This window comes from Salvelinus sp. IW2-2015, unplaced genomic scaffold (genome assembly GCF_002910315.2).
Source record: "Salvelinus sp. IW2-2015 unplaced genomic scaffold, ASM291031v2 Un_scaffold537, whole genome shotgun sequence".
In the NCBI taxonomy this organism is placed as follows: Eukaryota; Metazoa; Chordata; class Actinopteri; order Salmoniformes; family Salmonidae; genus Salvelinus; species Salvelinus sp. IW2-2015.
The window spans coordinates 14409-29240 of record NW_019942569.1 but is presented as its reverse complement, the minus strand read 5'-3'; the positions used below and the strand labels follow the sequence as shown (position 1 = coordinate 29240).

Genomic DNA, 14832 nt, shown 5'->3' with positions numbered 1-14832 from the left:
TCCCGGTGCATCTTCCACTCACCCTATGCAAAGCAACTATTCTGTCCGGACTGTCACTGTCCTCTCGTGCAGTGTCTAAGCTCCTCCGTGCTTTTCACCATCGCTCATCTACCCTCCGCTCTGTCGCCGAAAACAGTGGCCCGGGGTAGATTCGGGCAATGCATAGCATATCTCTGTCTCTCAATCTGTCGAKGATCTTTTTTGTGGAGCCTAGTGCTGCATTGCCGATAGGAGGGGAGTTTTTGATCAGTCATACTGGACTGACGGGGAGGGAATGTTATGCTGCATTCCCTCCTCCTTTCATTCTCTCTCTAATCTGACATTTGAGAAACTCGTTCGTGCGCAAGATTGTAATTAGATAGATGCTGAAGGAGAAGAGCATTAATTGGCCCAGCCACTGTGCAATTTTATGTATTGCAATTGCTCGATTATAAATGACTATAACACAATACAGTGACAAGAGTCGATGTACTTGTTCTTCTTCTACAATCTACACATATTCGCCAATTCAGAAAAAAAAAAGATGGTGAAACTCAAACGGGAGAAATATTTTCTCGAAGGACAATACATTTGTTCTATTCGCCAGGTTTTATGATTTACACAACTTTTATCTTGAGAACTTTTATTTTGAAGTGACTGTGACGCGCTCGCGTACCCGGAAGTTCACTTCACAACATCAACTGGTGGGGGGGAAAGAGAAGAGGACACGGAGAAAAGAAGTAACTTAAAACACCAAAGTGACTTTTCCAAACAACCTTTTGGAGTAATTTCAGGCGTCATTTTAACGTTTTCAAACTCACGTCCAAATGTTCTGAGAGCAGATCGCAGCGTCACATGGAGGCTGTTGTAAAGAACTTGGAGCGGACCATGGAGCTACTCGCGGTGTCGCAGACAGAGACGGTGCAGCGGTGGGACAAACAAACCCTGGACAGAGCCTTCCAATGGACTCAGTACTGCGAACACGTCTACACACGGTTCCATGCAAATCCAACCGTCAGGGACATCTTGGAAAAACAACTACAGGTGACAAACGAAAGTTTACGAACAACTTTTCAGGGGTATACGGACATCACGTTTTCTGACCTGTCGCAGTGTCAACACTTGCTGCTTGTGGGRTTACTAAACAACGCCGCTGTTCCGAGCTCAGTCATCAAACTACTTTTCGACACTAGAACGGTTGKAGGAAAATCTAAGGACGCCACCGGTCATTGCACTGAGTTCATAGAAGTGAAATCGGCACGTAAAGTTTTAAGCGCCATTTATTTGAAACGCAGTACGTCCTTTCCTGGTCCTGRTGTTGACGTGATAGGCATGACACTGATGGAGATATTGGATACCCTGCTCTCTCCAGCTTCTGGCGTGTCCAAGGTGGGCCTAGCAGAGAAGTTATTGGACAACATCTTACAAACCTGTGGTGAAAATGAAATCTTCTCAGGAGTCGTTGCTGCTACTCTCCGGTCAAGGAAAAACAACAAAACAGCAACAACGGCAGCAACAACAACAACAACAACAAAAATGGCTTCTGAAGGAGTTTCATTAGACTTTATCCTGGCTTGGCTCCGGCAACACCATAGTTTACTCCAGCATATGTGTTCCACGTTGCCTATTGGACTTTTGATGGACCTCTACCAGCAGTCCRTGAGATTTAGAGTGACCTACCGTGACATGTTGAAGCAATGGGGGTCACAGTTGGAGTATGACTTGGGAGAAGGAGAGTGGGTTCAAATGTATACCACCGACGGGGTGTCGTTCAAGACACTGTCTGACCATTATAGGTCGTTACTAGGGGCTTGTCCGTCAACAAAGGAGGACGTTGAGAGAGAGCTGACAGAACTGAAGGTTGCCGATGGGGACTTTGATGTTGGAGGTCTGAGTGTTTGGGGTGACCTCCTCTCTGAGCTGAACAAGGTCTGAGTGTTTGGGGTGACCTCCTCTCTGAGCTGAACAAGGTCTGAGTGTTTGGGGTGACCTCCTCTCAGAGCTGAACAAGGTCTGAGTGTTTGGGGTGACCTCCTCTCAGAGCTCAACAAGGCTCTGAGTGTTTGGGTGACCTCCTCTCAGAGCTGAACAAGGTCTGAGTGTTTGGGGTGACTTCCTCTCAGAGCTGAACAAGGTCTGAGTGTTTGGGGTGACCTCCCTCTCAGAGCTCAACAAGGTCTGAGTGTTTTTGGGTGACCTCCTCTCAGAGCTGAACAAGGTCTGAGTGTTTGGGGTGACCTCCTCTCTGAGCTGAACAAGGTCTGAAATGTTAGTTATCTAAAAACGTGTAAAACATAGTCTGTTGCCATCAGTTGAGACAACAACGTGCTCTTGAATACAGAGTGACACAACATGCTCTTGAATACAGAGTGACACAACATGCTCTTGAATACAGAGTGACACAACATGCTCTTGAAACAGAGTGACAAACATGCTCTTGAATACAGAGTGACACAACATGCTCTTGAATACAGAGTGACACAACGTGCTCTTGAATACAGAGTGACACAACGTGCTCTTGAATACAGAGTGACACAACGTGCTCTTGAATACAGAGTGACACAACAAATAAAAAATAAAAATTTAGTTTACTTGCTTTTAGTAAATTGACGTTAAAGGTTAAAAAAAAATCTATAAAACAGTTTGACAACCCTGTTTGTAAGCTTTTTTAAATGAAATCAAACTCAACCGTTTATCTTTTCCAGTGATGAAGACATGGATGTCTCATTGTATGGTGGGGTATGCAGAATAGGTCAACTTTGATCACCTTTTATCTCCTGAATGTTTTTGGCATTCAGGTCCAAAAATGTACTTTCTGACCACTTCCTCCATGGGCAAACATGTATGGAATTTAATTTTTAATTTTTATGAAAGCTGTCAAAAAGTGAATTGAAATGGATTTACCCTCTCTTGAGCAGAACAAAGCCATGTGTAGCCTCATCAGTATTCTGTCATTGGCAGTCAGTGTTCGTTGGACAAATGAGGAACTTTGGCCTCGTTAGATACAATTAATTTAAATATATTTTGTTAAAGGATACATGTTTTTGTGCTAATACATTCATATACGTTTGTATCAATAACAGAATAAAGAGGAATTTCATTAAACAAATGTTTGTATTTTTATTTCAAGTGTGCAATAATACTGTCATCTCCCTTTTTTTTTTGGGACAAACTGAGCTACTGAAACATTTGTATTTATTAGGATCCCCATCAGCTGCTGCCAAGGCAGAAGCTACTCTTCCTGGGGTTTATTATGGATCCCCATTAGTTCCTGCCAAGGCAGAAGCTACTCTTCCTGGGGTTTATTATGGATCCCCATCAGCTGCTGTCAAGGCAGAAGCTACTTCCTGGGGTTTATTATGGATCCCATTAGTTCCTGCCAAGGCAGAAGCTACTCTTCCTGTGGTTATTATGGATCCCCATCAGCTGCTGTCAAGGCAGAAGCTACTCTTCCTGTGGTTTATTATGGATCCCTCATCAGCTGTCTGCCAAGGCAGAAGCTACTCTTCCTGTGGTTTATTATGGATCCCCACAGCTGCTGCCAAGGCAGAAGCTACTCTTCCTGTGGTTTATTATGGATCCCCATTAGTTCCTTGCCAAGGCAGCAGCTAGTCTTCCTGGGGTTTATGATGGATCCCCATCAGCTGCTGCCAAGGCAGAGCTACTCTTCCTGTGGTTTATTATGGATCCCCATCAGCTGCTGCCAAGGCAGAAGCTACTCTTCCTGTGGTTTATTATGGATCCCCATTAGTTCCTGCCAAGGCAGCAGCTAGTCTTCCTGGGGTTTTATTATGGATCCCATCAGCTGCTTGGATGCCAAGGCAGAAGCTACTCTTCCTGTGGTTTATTATGGATCCCCATCAGCTGCTGCCAAGGCAGAAGCTACTCTTCCTGGGGTTTATTATGGATCCCCATTAGTTCCTGCCAAGGCAGCAGCTACTCTTCCTGGGCCCCAAACACATTAAGATGCTTAAATTACATTTTAAACAAAAGATAAAATAGTACAACATAACATTATTACAGCACTACATATCTACAATGCGAAATGTATAATACCAACGAACAACAATATTACAATGTACGTGTGTATAGAGTGCGTTTGCTAGCGCTTGTGTGCACATGTGTGTCTCTTCACAGTCCCCGCTCTTCCATAAGGTGTATTTTAATCTGATTCTACTGCTTGGCAGTATGTCCAACATCAGAATGAGCTAGTTAATGAAATCCAAATCTCAATGAGCAGGAGTGACAGATGGTAGCGTCACACGTTGCCCAGGCAACCACTGCTTGAACTCTGAAGGCCAGAGAGAGGATGTTGTGCGCCTTCCAAATGAGTCCCCAGGGACACAAGGACCCGTGCCTCTCATTCACTATCAGAGCAGTTTGGAGAGGAGGAGGAGGAGGAGGAGGAGAGCTAAGATGAGGTTCTAAGGTCGTCCTGTCTTTGATGATTCTAGAGGTTCTGATGTGTGAAAATATACTGAGGAAAAATATAAACGCAACATGCAAAGTGTTGGTCCCATGTTTCATCAGCTGAAATAAAAGATCCCAGAAATGTTCCATACGCACAAAAAGCTTATTCTCAAAAATGTTGTGCAGAAATTTGTTTACATCCCTGTTAGTGAGCATTTCTCCTTTGCCAAGACAATCCATCCACCTGACAGGTGTGGCATATCAATAAACTGATTAAATAGYATGCATGATCATTACACAGGTGCACCTTGTGCTGGGGACAATAAAAGGCCACGCTAAAATGTGCAGTTTTGTCACACAACACAATGCCACTGATGTGGGAGTGTGCAATTGGCATGCTGACTGGCAGGAATGTCCACCAGAGATGTTGCCAGCTAATTGAACGTTAATTTATCTACCATAAGCCGCAAACAACATCGTTTTAGAGAATTTGGCAGTATGTCCAACCGGCCTCACAACCGCAGACCATGTGTGGAGAAGCGATGAATCCCAGTTTCAACTCTACCGGGCATATGGCAGACAGTGTACATGCCATCGTGTAGATGTGGTTTGTTGATGTCAACGTTGTGCCCMATGGTGGTGGTGGGGTTATGGTATGGACAGGCATAAGCTATGGACAATGAACACAATTGCATTTTATCTATGGTAATTTGACTGCACAGAGATATCGTGATGAGATACTGAGGCCCGTTGTCATGCCATTCATTCGCCGCCATCACCTCATGTTTCAGCATGATAATGTATGGCCCCATGTCGCAAGGATCTGTACACATTTCCTGGAAGCTAAAAATGTGCCAGTTCTTCGATGGCTTGCATACTCACCAGACATGTCACGACCCATTGAGCATGTTTGGGATGCTCTAGATCGACGTGTACGACAGCGTGTTCCAGGTCCCGCCAATATCCCGCAACTTCGTACAGCCCTTAGGAGTGGGACAACATTCCACAGGCCACAATCAACAGCCTGATCAACTCTATGCAAAGGAGATGTGTCGCSCTGCATGAGACAAATTGTGGTCACACCAGATACTGACTGGTTTTCTGATCCTCGTATCTGTGACCAACAGATGCATATCTGTATTCCCCAGTCATGTGAAATCCATAGATTAGGTCCTAATTTATTTATTTAAATGGACTGATTTCCTTCTATGAACTGTAACTCAGTAAAATATTTTTAATTATTGAATGTTGCGTTTTATTTTTGTTCAGTGTACATCTATTKTATAGTCTGAGCTCCCGACTAGCAAATTCCTTTTGAAAATATAATTACGAACCCTGAACAGTCTCACATTTTGTGGGAATCTAAAATCTAAATTTTATTGTGCAATATTTATTTATATGTATGTATGTTTCTGTTGTTATATTTGGTCCTGTAGCTGAATCAGTGCACAACACAAATCAATGTTAAACTAACTGATAAAGGAAATTGTCAGTGAATTTAGGATKATGTATTTCCATAACTCTCTGTGATAGTACGGGTAGCAAGACTGTTTGTCGACTCGAGTGACACTGAATAACAATTAGACTGTCTCACAGGCTGGCCAACATAGGCCCTCATAGCCACCGGTGGAGGCTCCTCAGAGGAGGCAGGGCAGGACCATCCTACTTAGTGAATTTCATAAAAATAAAAAGAATGAAACATAAATATCTATAGTATAAAACTATACTAAATGTGTTCACGTCACCAAATAATTGATTAAAACAMACTGTTTTGCAATGAAGGTCAACAGTAGCCTCAACAGCACTCTGTAGGGTAGCACCATGGTTTYGCCRGAGGACAGCTAGCTTCAGTCMTMSTCTTGGTACATTCAATACAAAACCTAGGAGGCTCATGGTTCTCACCCCCTTCCATAGACTTACATAGTAATCATGACAACTTCCAGAGGACATCCTCCAACCTATCAGAGCTCTTGCAGCATGAACTGACATGTTATTCACCCAATCAAAGAATCAGAGAATGAATCTAGTACTGAAAGCATAAGCTACAGCTAGCTAGCACTGCAGTGCATAAAATGTGGTGAGTAGTTGTCTCAAAGAGAAAGACAATAGTTGAAATGTTTTGAACAAATTAATTTCTTCAAAAATGGAGAAGCTAGAGACAGAGAGAGAGCTAGTTATGTTTCGTAGTTTTTTAAAGTTTTTTTTTACACATTCACTTACTGAGCTAACCAATGCAACTAGCTAGTTTAGCCTACTCAAACACCCGGCTCAAACAGAGAGAGATGCTTTGTGGCTACGGCTATCCAAAACTAGAACTCTAACAAGCTTTTGGTTTTATAAATTTATTGCCACAGGTGTAACTGCTAAACTGCTTGCTGACTGTACAYTGTACTGCATGATTGTATCAGGTTTACTAAAGCGTTAGCTATGTTGACTATGACGTTAGCTAATATGGTGACAACGATGTAGGCTGTGTGTAGCCGGTAGTGGTTATGGTATAAAGGTTTGGCTTGGAAAGGTTTTTTTGCCTGATGTGTCCACAAGGGAACGGAAAATGTGAGAGGAGGAGAATGCATAGATACGAGAAGGAATTATACAACGATCAAAGTGATCATGCTGTTTGTATGTGGCTGCTATGAAAGTGAAGTGTTTACGCGTGATCAGGAGTGTATTCATTCTGCCGATTCTGTTGAAAAATATTTCTTGAACGGAAGCAATTGGAACGAAACGAGGATAAACAGACCTGAATTTATCCAATAGAAACTCTTGTTTAATTAATGAATTAATTAATTAATTTTATTTTTTTATTTAACCTTTATTTAACTAGGCAAGTCAGTTAAGAAGAAATTCTTATTTACAATAACAGCCTACCCCGGCCAAACCTGGACGACGCTGGGACAATTGTGTGCCGCCCTATTGGACTCCGAATCACGGCCGGATGTGATACAGCCTGGATTCAAACCAGGGACTGTAGTGATGCCTCTTGCACTGAGATGCAGTGCCTTTAGACCGCTGCGCCACTAGTGATTACACCCCAGATCAGCTAGATGCAGGCCAGAGGAGTGTGCCATTTTGAATGTGTCAATGTCTGTCACCTTGATTACTCAAATTTCTCTCAACCTGTGTGCACCTACATTGTAAACGTTCATTCACAGGCTAGGTTGTAGCAACTTCATGATGAAGGGAAAATTAGAGTATCAACTAGTAGCCTAAACCTATTGATGTTACATTGAACTGGGTGAATTGAATATGAATGACAGTCATCCAATATGCTGTAATAGAAATAAGGCCATGTTCAWAAAATAAAAATAAAAAATGTCCTCCATCTTAAACGGCACCAACCGTCACTGATAGCCACCCTGGCAGGTTTATAGCACCGAACAAGATCACATAGGCTTGTGATGTCAATAAGCAATCATGCCTTKTTTCATATTTATTTATGTAGATTATTACACATTTTGTCTATAAATTTAGTTTAGTAATCTGCCCGTCTTGTTTCCGGATCGTTTACTGTTTTGTCTCCATGGAAACCATGTACAGTATATCAGTTTCATTTCACGAGACACTGAGAAAGACAGAAACAGAAAGATCCAACATTCTTCTGATATGTACCTTTAATTATGTAGAAAATGTGAACTCCGCATATAAGCAAATTCTTTATGGAAAAGATTATTCAAATAATCTCACTCTCTCCCCTCGCCTTCTCTCTCTCCCTCTTACACACACACAATATGTCAGCAGTGTGCCTTCTCTTCCTCACCAGTAGGCTAAACTGGGCCCCCACCCTCGATTCTACACAGCTGGTTRGCTGGCCCTCGTGACACACACACACAGACCCCCCTCACACACACAAATCCCACCTCCCATGTGTGTGTCAGATCACCTCTGCTGCTCTGGGATCAATTAGTCAGATCAGGCCTCTTCAATCAAACCCAGAACAATGGCTGGTGTGTGACATAACAGCCAGCGGATTACTGACAGGCACGGACGGGGTGTGGAGGGAAACGCCAACATGGCCATGGCTCGTTGAACACGCCACTGAAAAAGCAAGAGACGAGACGGAAGAGACAAGGGTCAGTGAGTCTGGAGCAGCGGTTACACAAGCAATTTATTAACACCTTTATGAGGAACATATGTACGGAGCTGGTAACAGAAACCCAGTGTGTTTCCTATAGCGTTTTCACCTGCTCCTCACTTTACAAGTCATTTATGAGCAATAAATTGGACAGGCTTATCATTTATAAGCAATCAATTGGACAGGCTGATTTTTGCAATCTCATTGTTATGTTGGGGATATCTGTATATGTGGTCTTTGAGTTCACTGCTATATTTTGTTACGTTCCCCAGYAAGAAAACCMAAAATTGTCACTCAAACATAAGGGGGAACCTAACAAAGAGTCATTAACAACAACCAAAATGAAACAGGTGGGATTTTAGGAAAGGTTCTGAAAAGCCACTCATGGGGTGTCTGAAAGTTACATCGCAACAACAACTGGGACCCGAAAGACACCTACCACGAGCGCCCATTAAATTTGCCCACTAAGACGCAAACAAAAGAAAAACCCACACCAAACTTAAAGACAGGAAGCAAACCAAAAAGGTGACGAAAGATTTAATCCGATAAAGGATTGTTTGTCTCGAAATCAAAATAAGGAGAGACAACTAAATGTGTTTAACAAGCTGCATCTATCAAGACAACCGGAGCACTGGGCCAGCCACTCTCAAATAGCACCTGGGCTAGCACAGATGAAACACCTTCCCACTAACGAGACGGCAACCAGCACAGGTGTAACACATACTGACTTAATGAGGTGCCACCAACCCCTTAAGACAACAAATATATCCTATATTTTTGTTGGACAAGTTTGCTCACCGCTAACAGAAAACAACTTCCATCTCACAACATAATTAACTTAAATGCATCGCTACTTAAATGCGTCACTTTCTCCAATATAAACTGGCTGTCAATCATAAAACACAAGACAAAGACATCCACTTATTTTTTGTAAATATATATATATATCACTTTCTTTTGTAAATATATATATATTGCTTTTTTAAATTTGATCTTTTTTTTATATAGCTGCCGAAAACTCGGACGTTTTGAAAAACAGGGGTAAAATAATGTCCGTTTCTAAAACTCTCATCCCCCTGGAACGAGCGCAACCAAAACAATACTCATCTCCAACACGGAAAAATGTTCAGTCAAAATAAATTGAGCCAGGCTGGCTGAAACTTATTGACTACCAACCGTTGTTATACACGTGGATGTTAATGGCTGTGTTTACATAGACATTTTGTTATTGTGCCCAATAATTGGCAAAAGAGCTGAACTGATCGATCAAAGGACCAATTAGTGGGAAATAAAATCAGAATTGGGCTGCCTGTATAAGTGCAGCCAATGTGTGGCAGTGATTCTGTGATGTTTGGCCTTGGCTTTACACACTTTCATTGGTGTGTGTCCTGGTGTGAATCAGAGAGAGACAGCTCCTCTTCAACACACTAATCATCACCATGGCTGCTACCTTGTTCTGTCAGCTATGTGCTATACTGTGCAGAAGAGATGGAGAGAGAAAGAAGGAGAGAGATGAGAGCAACATGAGAAGCAGCTGATAAATGAGAGCAGCTGACAACATGAGAACAGCTGACAACATGAGAGCAGCTGATAACATGAGAGCAGCTGACAACATGAGAGAAGCTGACAAACATGAGAGCAGCTGACAACATGAGAGCAGCTGACAACATGAGAGCAGCTGATAACATGAGACAGAAGCGCTGACAACATGAGGAGCAGCTGACAACATGAGAGCAGCTGATAACATGAGAGCAGCTGACAACATGAGAGAAGCTGACAACATTGAGAGCAGCTGACAACATGAGAGCAGCTGAACAACATGAGAGCAGCTGACAACATGAGAGAAGCTGACAACATGAGAGCAGTGACAACATGAGAGCAGCGATACATGAGAGACGGCCATAGCACATGCAGAGGCTGACAACATGAGAGCAGCTGACAACATGAGACGCAGCTGATTAACATGGTTACTGACAACATTGAGAGCAGCTGACAACATGAGAGCAGCTGATAACATGAGAGCAGACAACATGAGAGCGCGCTGACAACATGAGAGGCTTGACAACAGAGAGCAACATGAGACAGCTGAACATGAGTGCAGCTGAGAGCAAACTCAGTGATACGCGACAATGGCGCGACTGAGCTGCATGAATAACAGAGAGCGCGCAGTGAGCGCAGTGACAACATGAGGCCAACCTGCATGAAGCAAGCTGGAGCATGAAGACACTGACAATATGAGAGCAGCTAGACTGACGGAGCAGCTGACACATGAGAGCAGCTGAACATGAGAGCAGCTGACATGAGAGCGCTGACCATGAGAGGCTGACAACATGAGAGCTGACGACTGAGAGCGCTGACAACATGAGAGCAGCTGACAACATGAGAGCAGCTGACAACATGAGAGCAGCTGACAACATGAGAGCAGCTAGACAACATGAGAGCAGCTGACAGCATGAGAGCAGCTGAAACATGAGAGCAGGCTGAGAGGGCTACAACATGAGAGCAGACAGCATGAGAGCAGCTGATAACATGAGAGAGACAACATGAGAGCAGCTGACAGCATGAGAGCAGCTGATACATGAGAGCAGACAACATGAGAGCAGCTGACAACATGAGAGCAGCTGACAACATGAAAGCAGCTGACAGCATGAGAGCAGCTGACAACATGAGAGCAGCTGACAGCATGAGAGCAGCTGACAACATGAGAGCAGCTGACAACATGAGAGCAGCTGACAACATGAGAGCAGCTGACAACATGAGAGCAGCTGACAGCATGAGAGCAGCTGACAACATGAGAGCAGATGACAGCATGAGAGCGGCTGACAACATGAGAGCGGCTGACAACATGAGAGCGGATGACACATGAGAGCAGCTGACAAACAAGAGCAGCTTGACAACATGAGAGCAGCTGACGCATGAGAGCAGCTGACAACATGAGAGCAGCTGACAGCATGAGAGCAGCTGAACAGAGACAATGAGAGCAGCTGACAACATGAGAGGGCTGACAACATGAAGCAGCTATGAGAACATAGAGAGCAGCTGACAAACATGAGCGGCTGACAACAGGAGAGAGGGCAGCTGACAACATGGACCGTGGAAGACAGCGAGACAACATAGAGAAGCGACAAGATGAGAGCAGTGACAACATGAGAGCAGCTGAAAAGAGAGAATGCAGAGACACGCTGAGATAACATGAGAGAAGCTGAGCAACATGAGAGAAGCTGATAACGAGAGAGCTGACAACATGAGAGCAGCTGACAACATGAGAGCAGCGCTTGACAACATGCAGAGAAGCGACAACATGAGAGAAGCGCGACAACATGAGAGCAGCTGACAACAATGAGAGCAGCTGACAACATAGAGCAGCTGAAACATGAGAGAAGCGGACAAACTGAGAGAAGCGGACAACATGAGAGCAGCTGATAACATGAGAGAAGCTGACAACATGAGAGAAGCGACAACATGAGAGCAGCTGACAACATGAGAGCAGCTGATAAACATGAGAGCAGCTGACAACATGAGAGAAGCTGACAACATGAGAGCAGCTGACAACATGAGAGCAGCTGACACATGAGAGCGGCTGACAACATGAGAGCAGCTGACAACATGAGAGCAGCTGACAACATGAGAGCAGCCTGACAAACATGAGAGCAGCTGACACAGAGCGGCTGACAACAGAGAGCAGCTGACAACATGAGAGGGCTTGATAACATGAGAGCAGACAACATGAGAGCAGCTGACAGCATGAGAGCAGCTGACAGCATGAGAGCAGCTGACCAGCATGAGAGCAGCTGACAGCATGAGAGCAGCTGACAACATGAGAGCAGCTGACAACATAGAGCAGCTGACAACATGAGAGCAGTACAACATGAAGAAGCTGACAACATGAGAGCGGCTGACAACATGAGAGCACTGAAACTATGAGAGCAGCTTACAACATTAAAGCTGCTGACAACATGAGAGCAGCTGCGATTCAAGCACTTGAGAGCAGCTGACATGAGCGACTGCAACATGAGAGCAGCTGACAACAGAGCGAAGGCAGCCACTATTGATGCATCTTTTCTTCTTCATCATCTTCGTCATCTTCTATACATCTTCTCTCTCTTTTACATGCTCACGTTGTTTTTAGGGGCAGTTGGGCTCTGAGCTTGACCCATCTGAGCAGAGTTTTTGTACAAGGAAAAAGCTATAGACAAAAACTCATTCGACACTCTCTGAAAGCAATTGGAGCAAAGCATTGAAAGCGTTTGCCGAATATAAGGATGCAACCAATATTATTCATTTAGGTCTCCATAGAAACCAGTGATGGAGTACAAGTCATATATTTATGACGTCATATTATGATGCATTCGGCTCCGTGAACATTACCGATGCAGTAAGGCCTTATGACATCACAATAGGCTTGCTTTTTTCAGCAGACAGAAAGGGGAGAGCTGACGATCTGTTTGATTTTCAGTTACCCCAGAAACCAATCCACAGACCGGCGTAAATTATTCACACACTTCCGAGATAATCATTTTATCCAAGGATTCACAGTCCTCAGTCCCTCCCCCCCCTCATCTTCACGATTTCCCAAAATAGTATTTCTCAACTACAGCATGAGCAGCTCACCAAGTCTGACTCTGATGTAGAACATAATTCTGCAGTGGATACTATATCATTAGATAGACTACTACCTCCTCCTTTATATGGCTACGTACTACACTGCACCCTATGGCTCTGGTCAAAAGTAGTCCACTAAATAGGGAATAGGGTGCCATTTGGGATGATGCACCTCTGTATTCATGCTAGACCAGGTCTTAAGTTCAGTCTGCAGATTGGTTGAGACTATGGAGGGACACAGTTGTGTTGTGGGCACTCTCTGCCCATCCAATCTGACACTGAGCACACACACACACACACACACCACACACACACACACACACACACACACACACAACCACACACACACACACACACACACACACACACACACACACACACACACACACACACACACACAACACAAAGAGAGGACCGTCTGGAGCAGCTTAGGCACGTGCCTGTCAAGGGGCCCAGGGACGTCCCTCACCCCGCACCCCCCCCATGGTGGGCTCTCTATTCAAACCACCAGATGGGGACTGGGGTTTAGTTTTAATGAATACTATCCTTCAACCCCCACCGTACAGCCCTCTCACACCCTTCAACCCCCCCACCCCCCACCCCCCCCCACCTCTCCTCACAGAACGCCCCGAAGCATCTCTCGCCACATTTGTTTCCCAAATTGAATCTGACCGAGAGAAAACATTGCCTTCATTGATAATACATAAGAATAGAATATATGAAAACATTATAGACTCTAAGGGCTGATATATAAAATAGATACTAAGTCTACACTGCCTCCCCAGAATGCATCTGTATGTATATATATGGGACAAAAGATCCAAATCCCCAACAGCAGATATCAAGGTTAGAACAAACTAGACGTGATCCCATCTCTCTGTGAGGAGGAATCGACCGTATCAAATCGATTGGTGTGAGATAACGATGACATCATCGTCAAACGTCTCCTGTCTATTGAAAGTATTGACAGTCGGCATCATGGTAAACACAGTGATTGTGTTCACAGCTTAATAGCACATATTACTCACAATAATACCTTTGAATTTGGGAATTGAGGGAAAAAGGAGGGCTAGCCTAACACATCACAAGATTATTGTGACTCCCAGAAGAAGTAATGCCAGCCTCTATTAAAGTAGACCTACAGTATAGTATGACTCGCTCTACCTCAGAACGCCATGTTGCACCACTTCATTATCACCACAGCTATGTAAGGGGCTGACGCTCGAAGGTTCTCCTTCTCACCTCTTTTCACAGTTCATTTCATCTCTCGCACCCTCTATCTCTCTCTCTCTCTCCATCTCTCTATCTCTATCTCTCTCCATCTCTCTCTCTCTATCTCTCTCTCCATCTCTCTCTCTCTCTCTCTCTCTATCTCTCTCTATCTCTCTCTCTCCTCTCTCTCTCTTTCTCTCCTTTCCATCTCTCGCAACCTCTCTCTCTCTCCATCTCTCTCCATCTCTCTCTCTCTCTCTATCTCTCTCCATCTCTCTTCTCCTATCTCTCTCCATCTCTCTCTCTCTATCTCTCTCCATCATCCTCTCTCTCTATCTCTCTCCATCTCTCTCTCTCTCTCTCTCTCTCTCTATCTCTCTCTCTCGCTCCCTCTCTCTCTCTTTCTCTCCCTTTCCATCTCTCGCACCCTCTCTCTCTCCATCTCTCTCCATCTCTCTCCATCTCTCTCTCTCTATCTCTCTCCATCTCTCTCTCTCTCTCTCTCCATCTCTCCCTTTCCATCTCTCTCTCCTCTTCTCTCTCTTTCTCTCTCT

General features: G+C 44.2%; 2 protein-coding genes across 2 annotated transcripts in view; both read left to right on the top strand.

The window, feature by feature from the left end:
- The first annotated feature begins 252 nt into the window (after positions 1 to 252).
- fancf (FA complementation group F) lies at positions 253 to 2647 on the top strand. The gene has a single exon (XM_070438173.1). The coding sequence runs from the start codon at positions 835 to 837 to the stop codon at positions 1912 to 1914; it is 1080 nt and encodes a 359-aa protein (XP_070294274.1). The 5' UTR covers positions 253 to 834; the 3' UTR covers positions 1915 to 2647.
- An 11343-nt stretch (positions 2648 to 13990) lies between these two features.
- The window catches only part of LOC112068460 (serine/threonine-protein phosphatase with EF-hands 2-like), a 5642-nt gene continuing 4800 nt past the window's right edge, over positions 13991 to 14832 (top strand). Inside the window, exon 1 of the mRNA XM_070438163.1 lies at positions 13991 to 14047. Coding sequence (XP_070294264.1) covers positions 13991 to 14047 — 57 coding nt within the window. The remainder of the gene's footprint in view (positions 14048 to 14832) is intronic.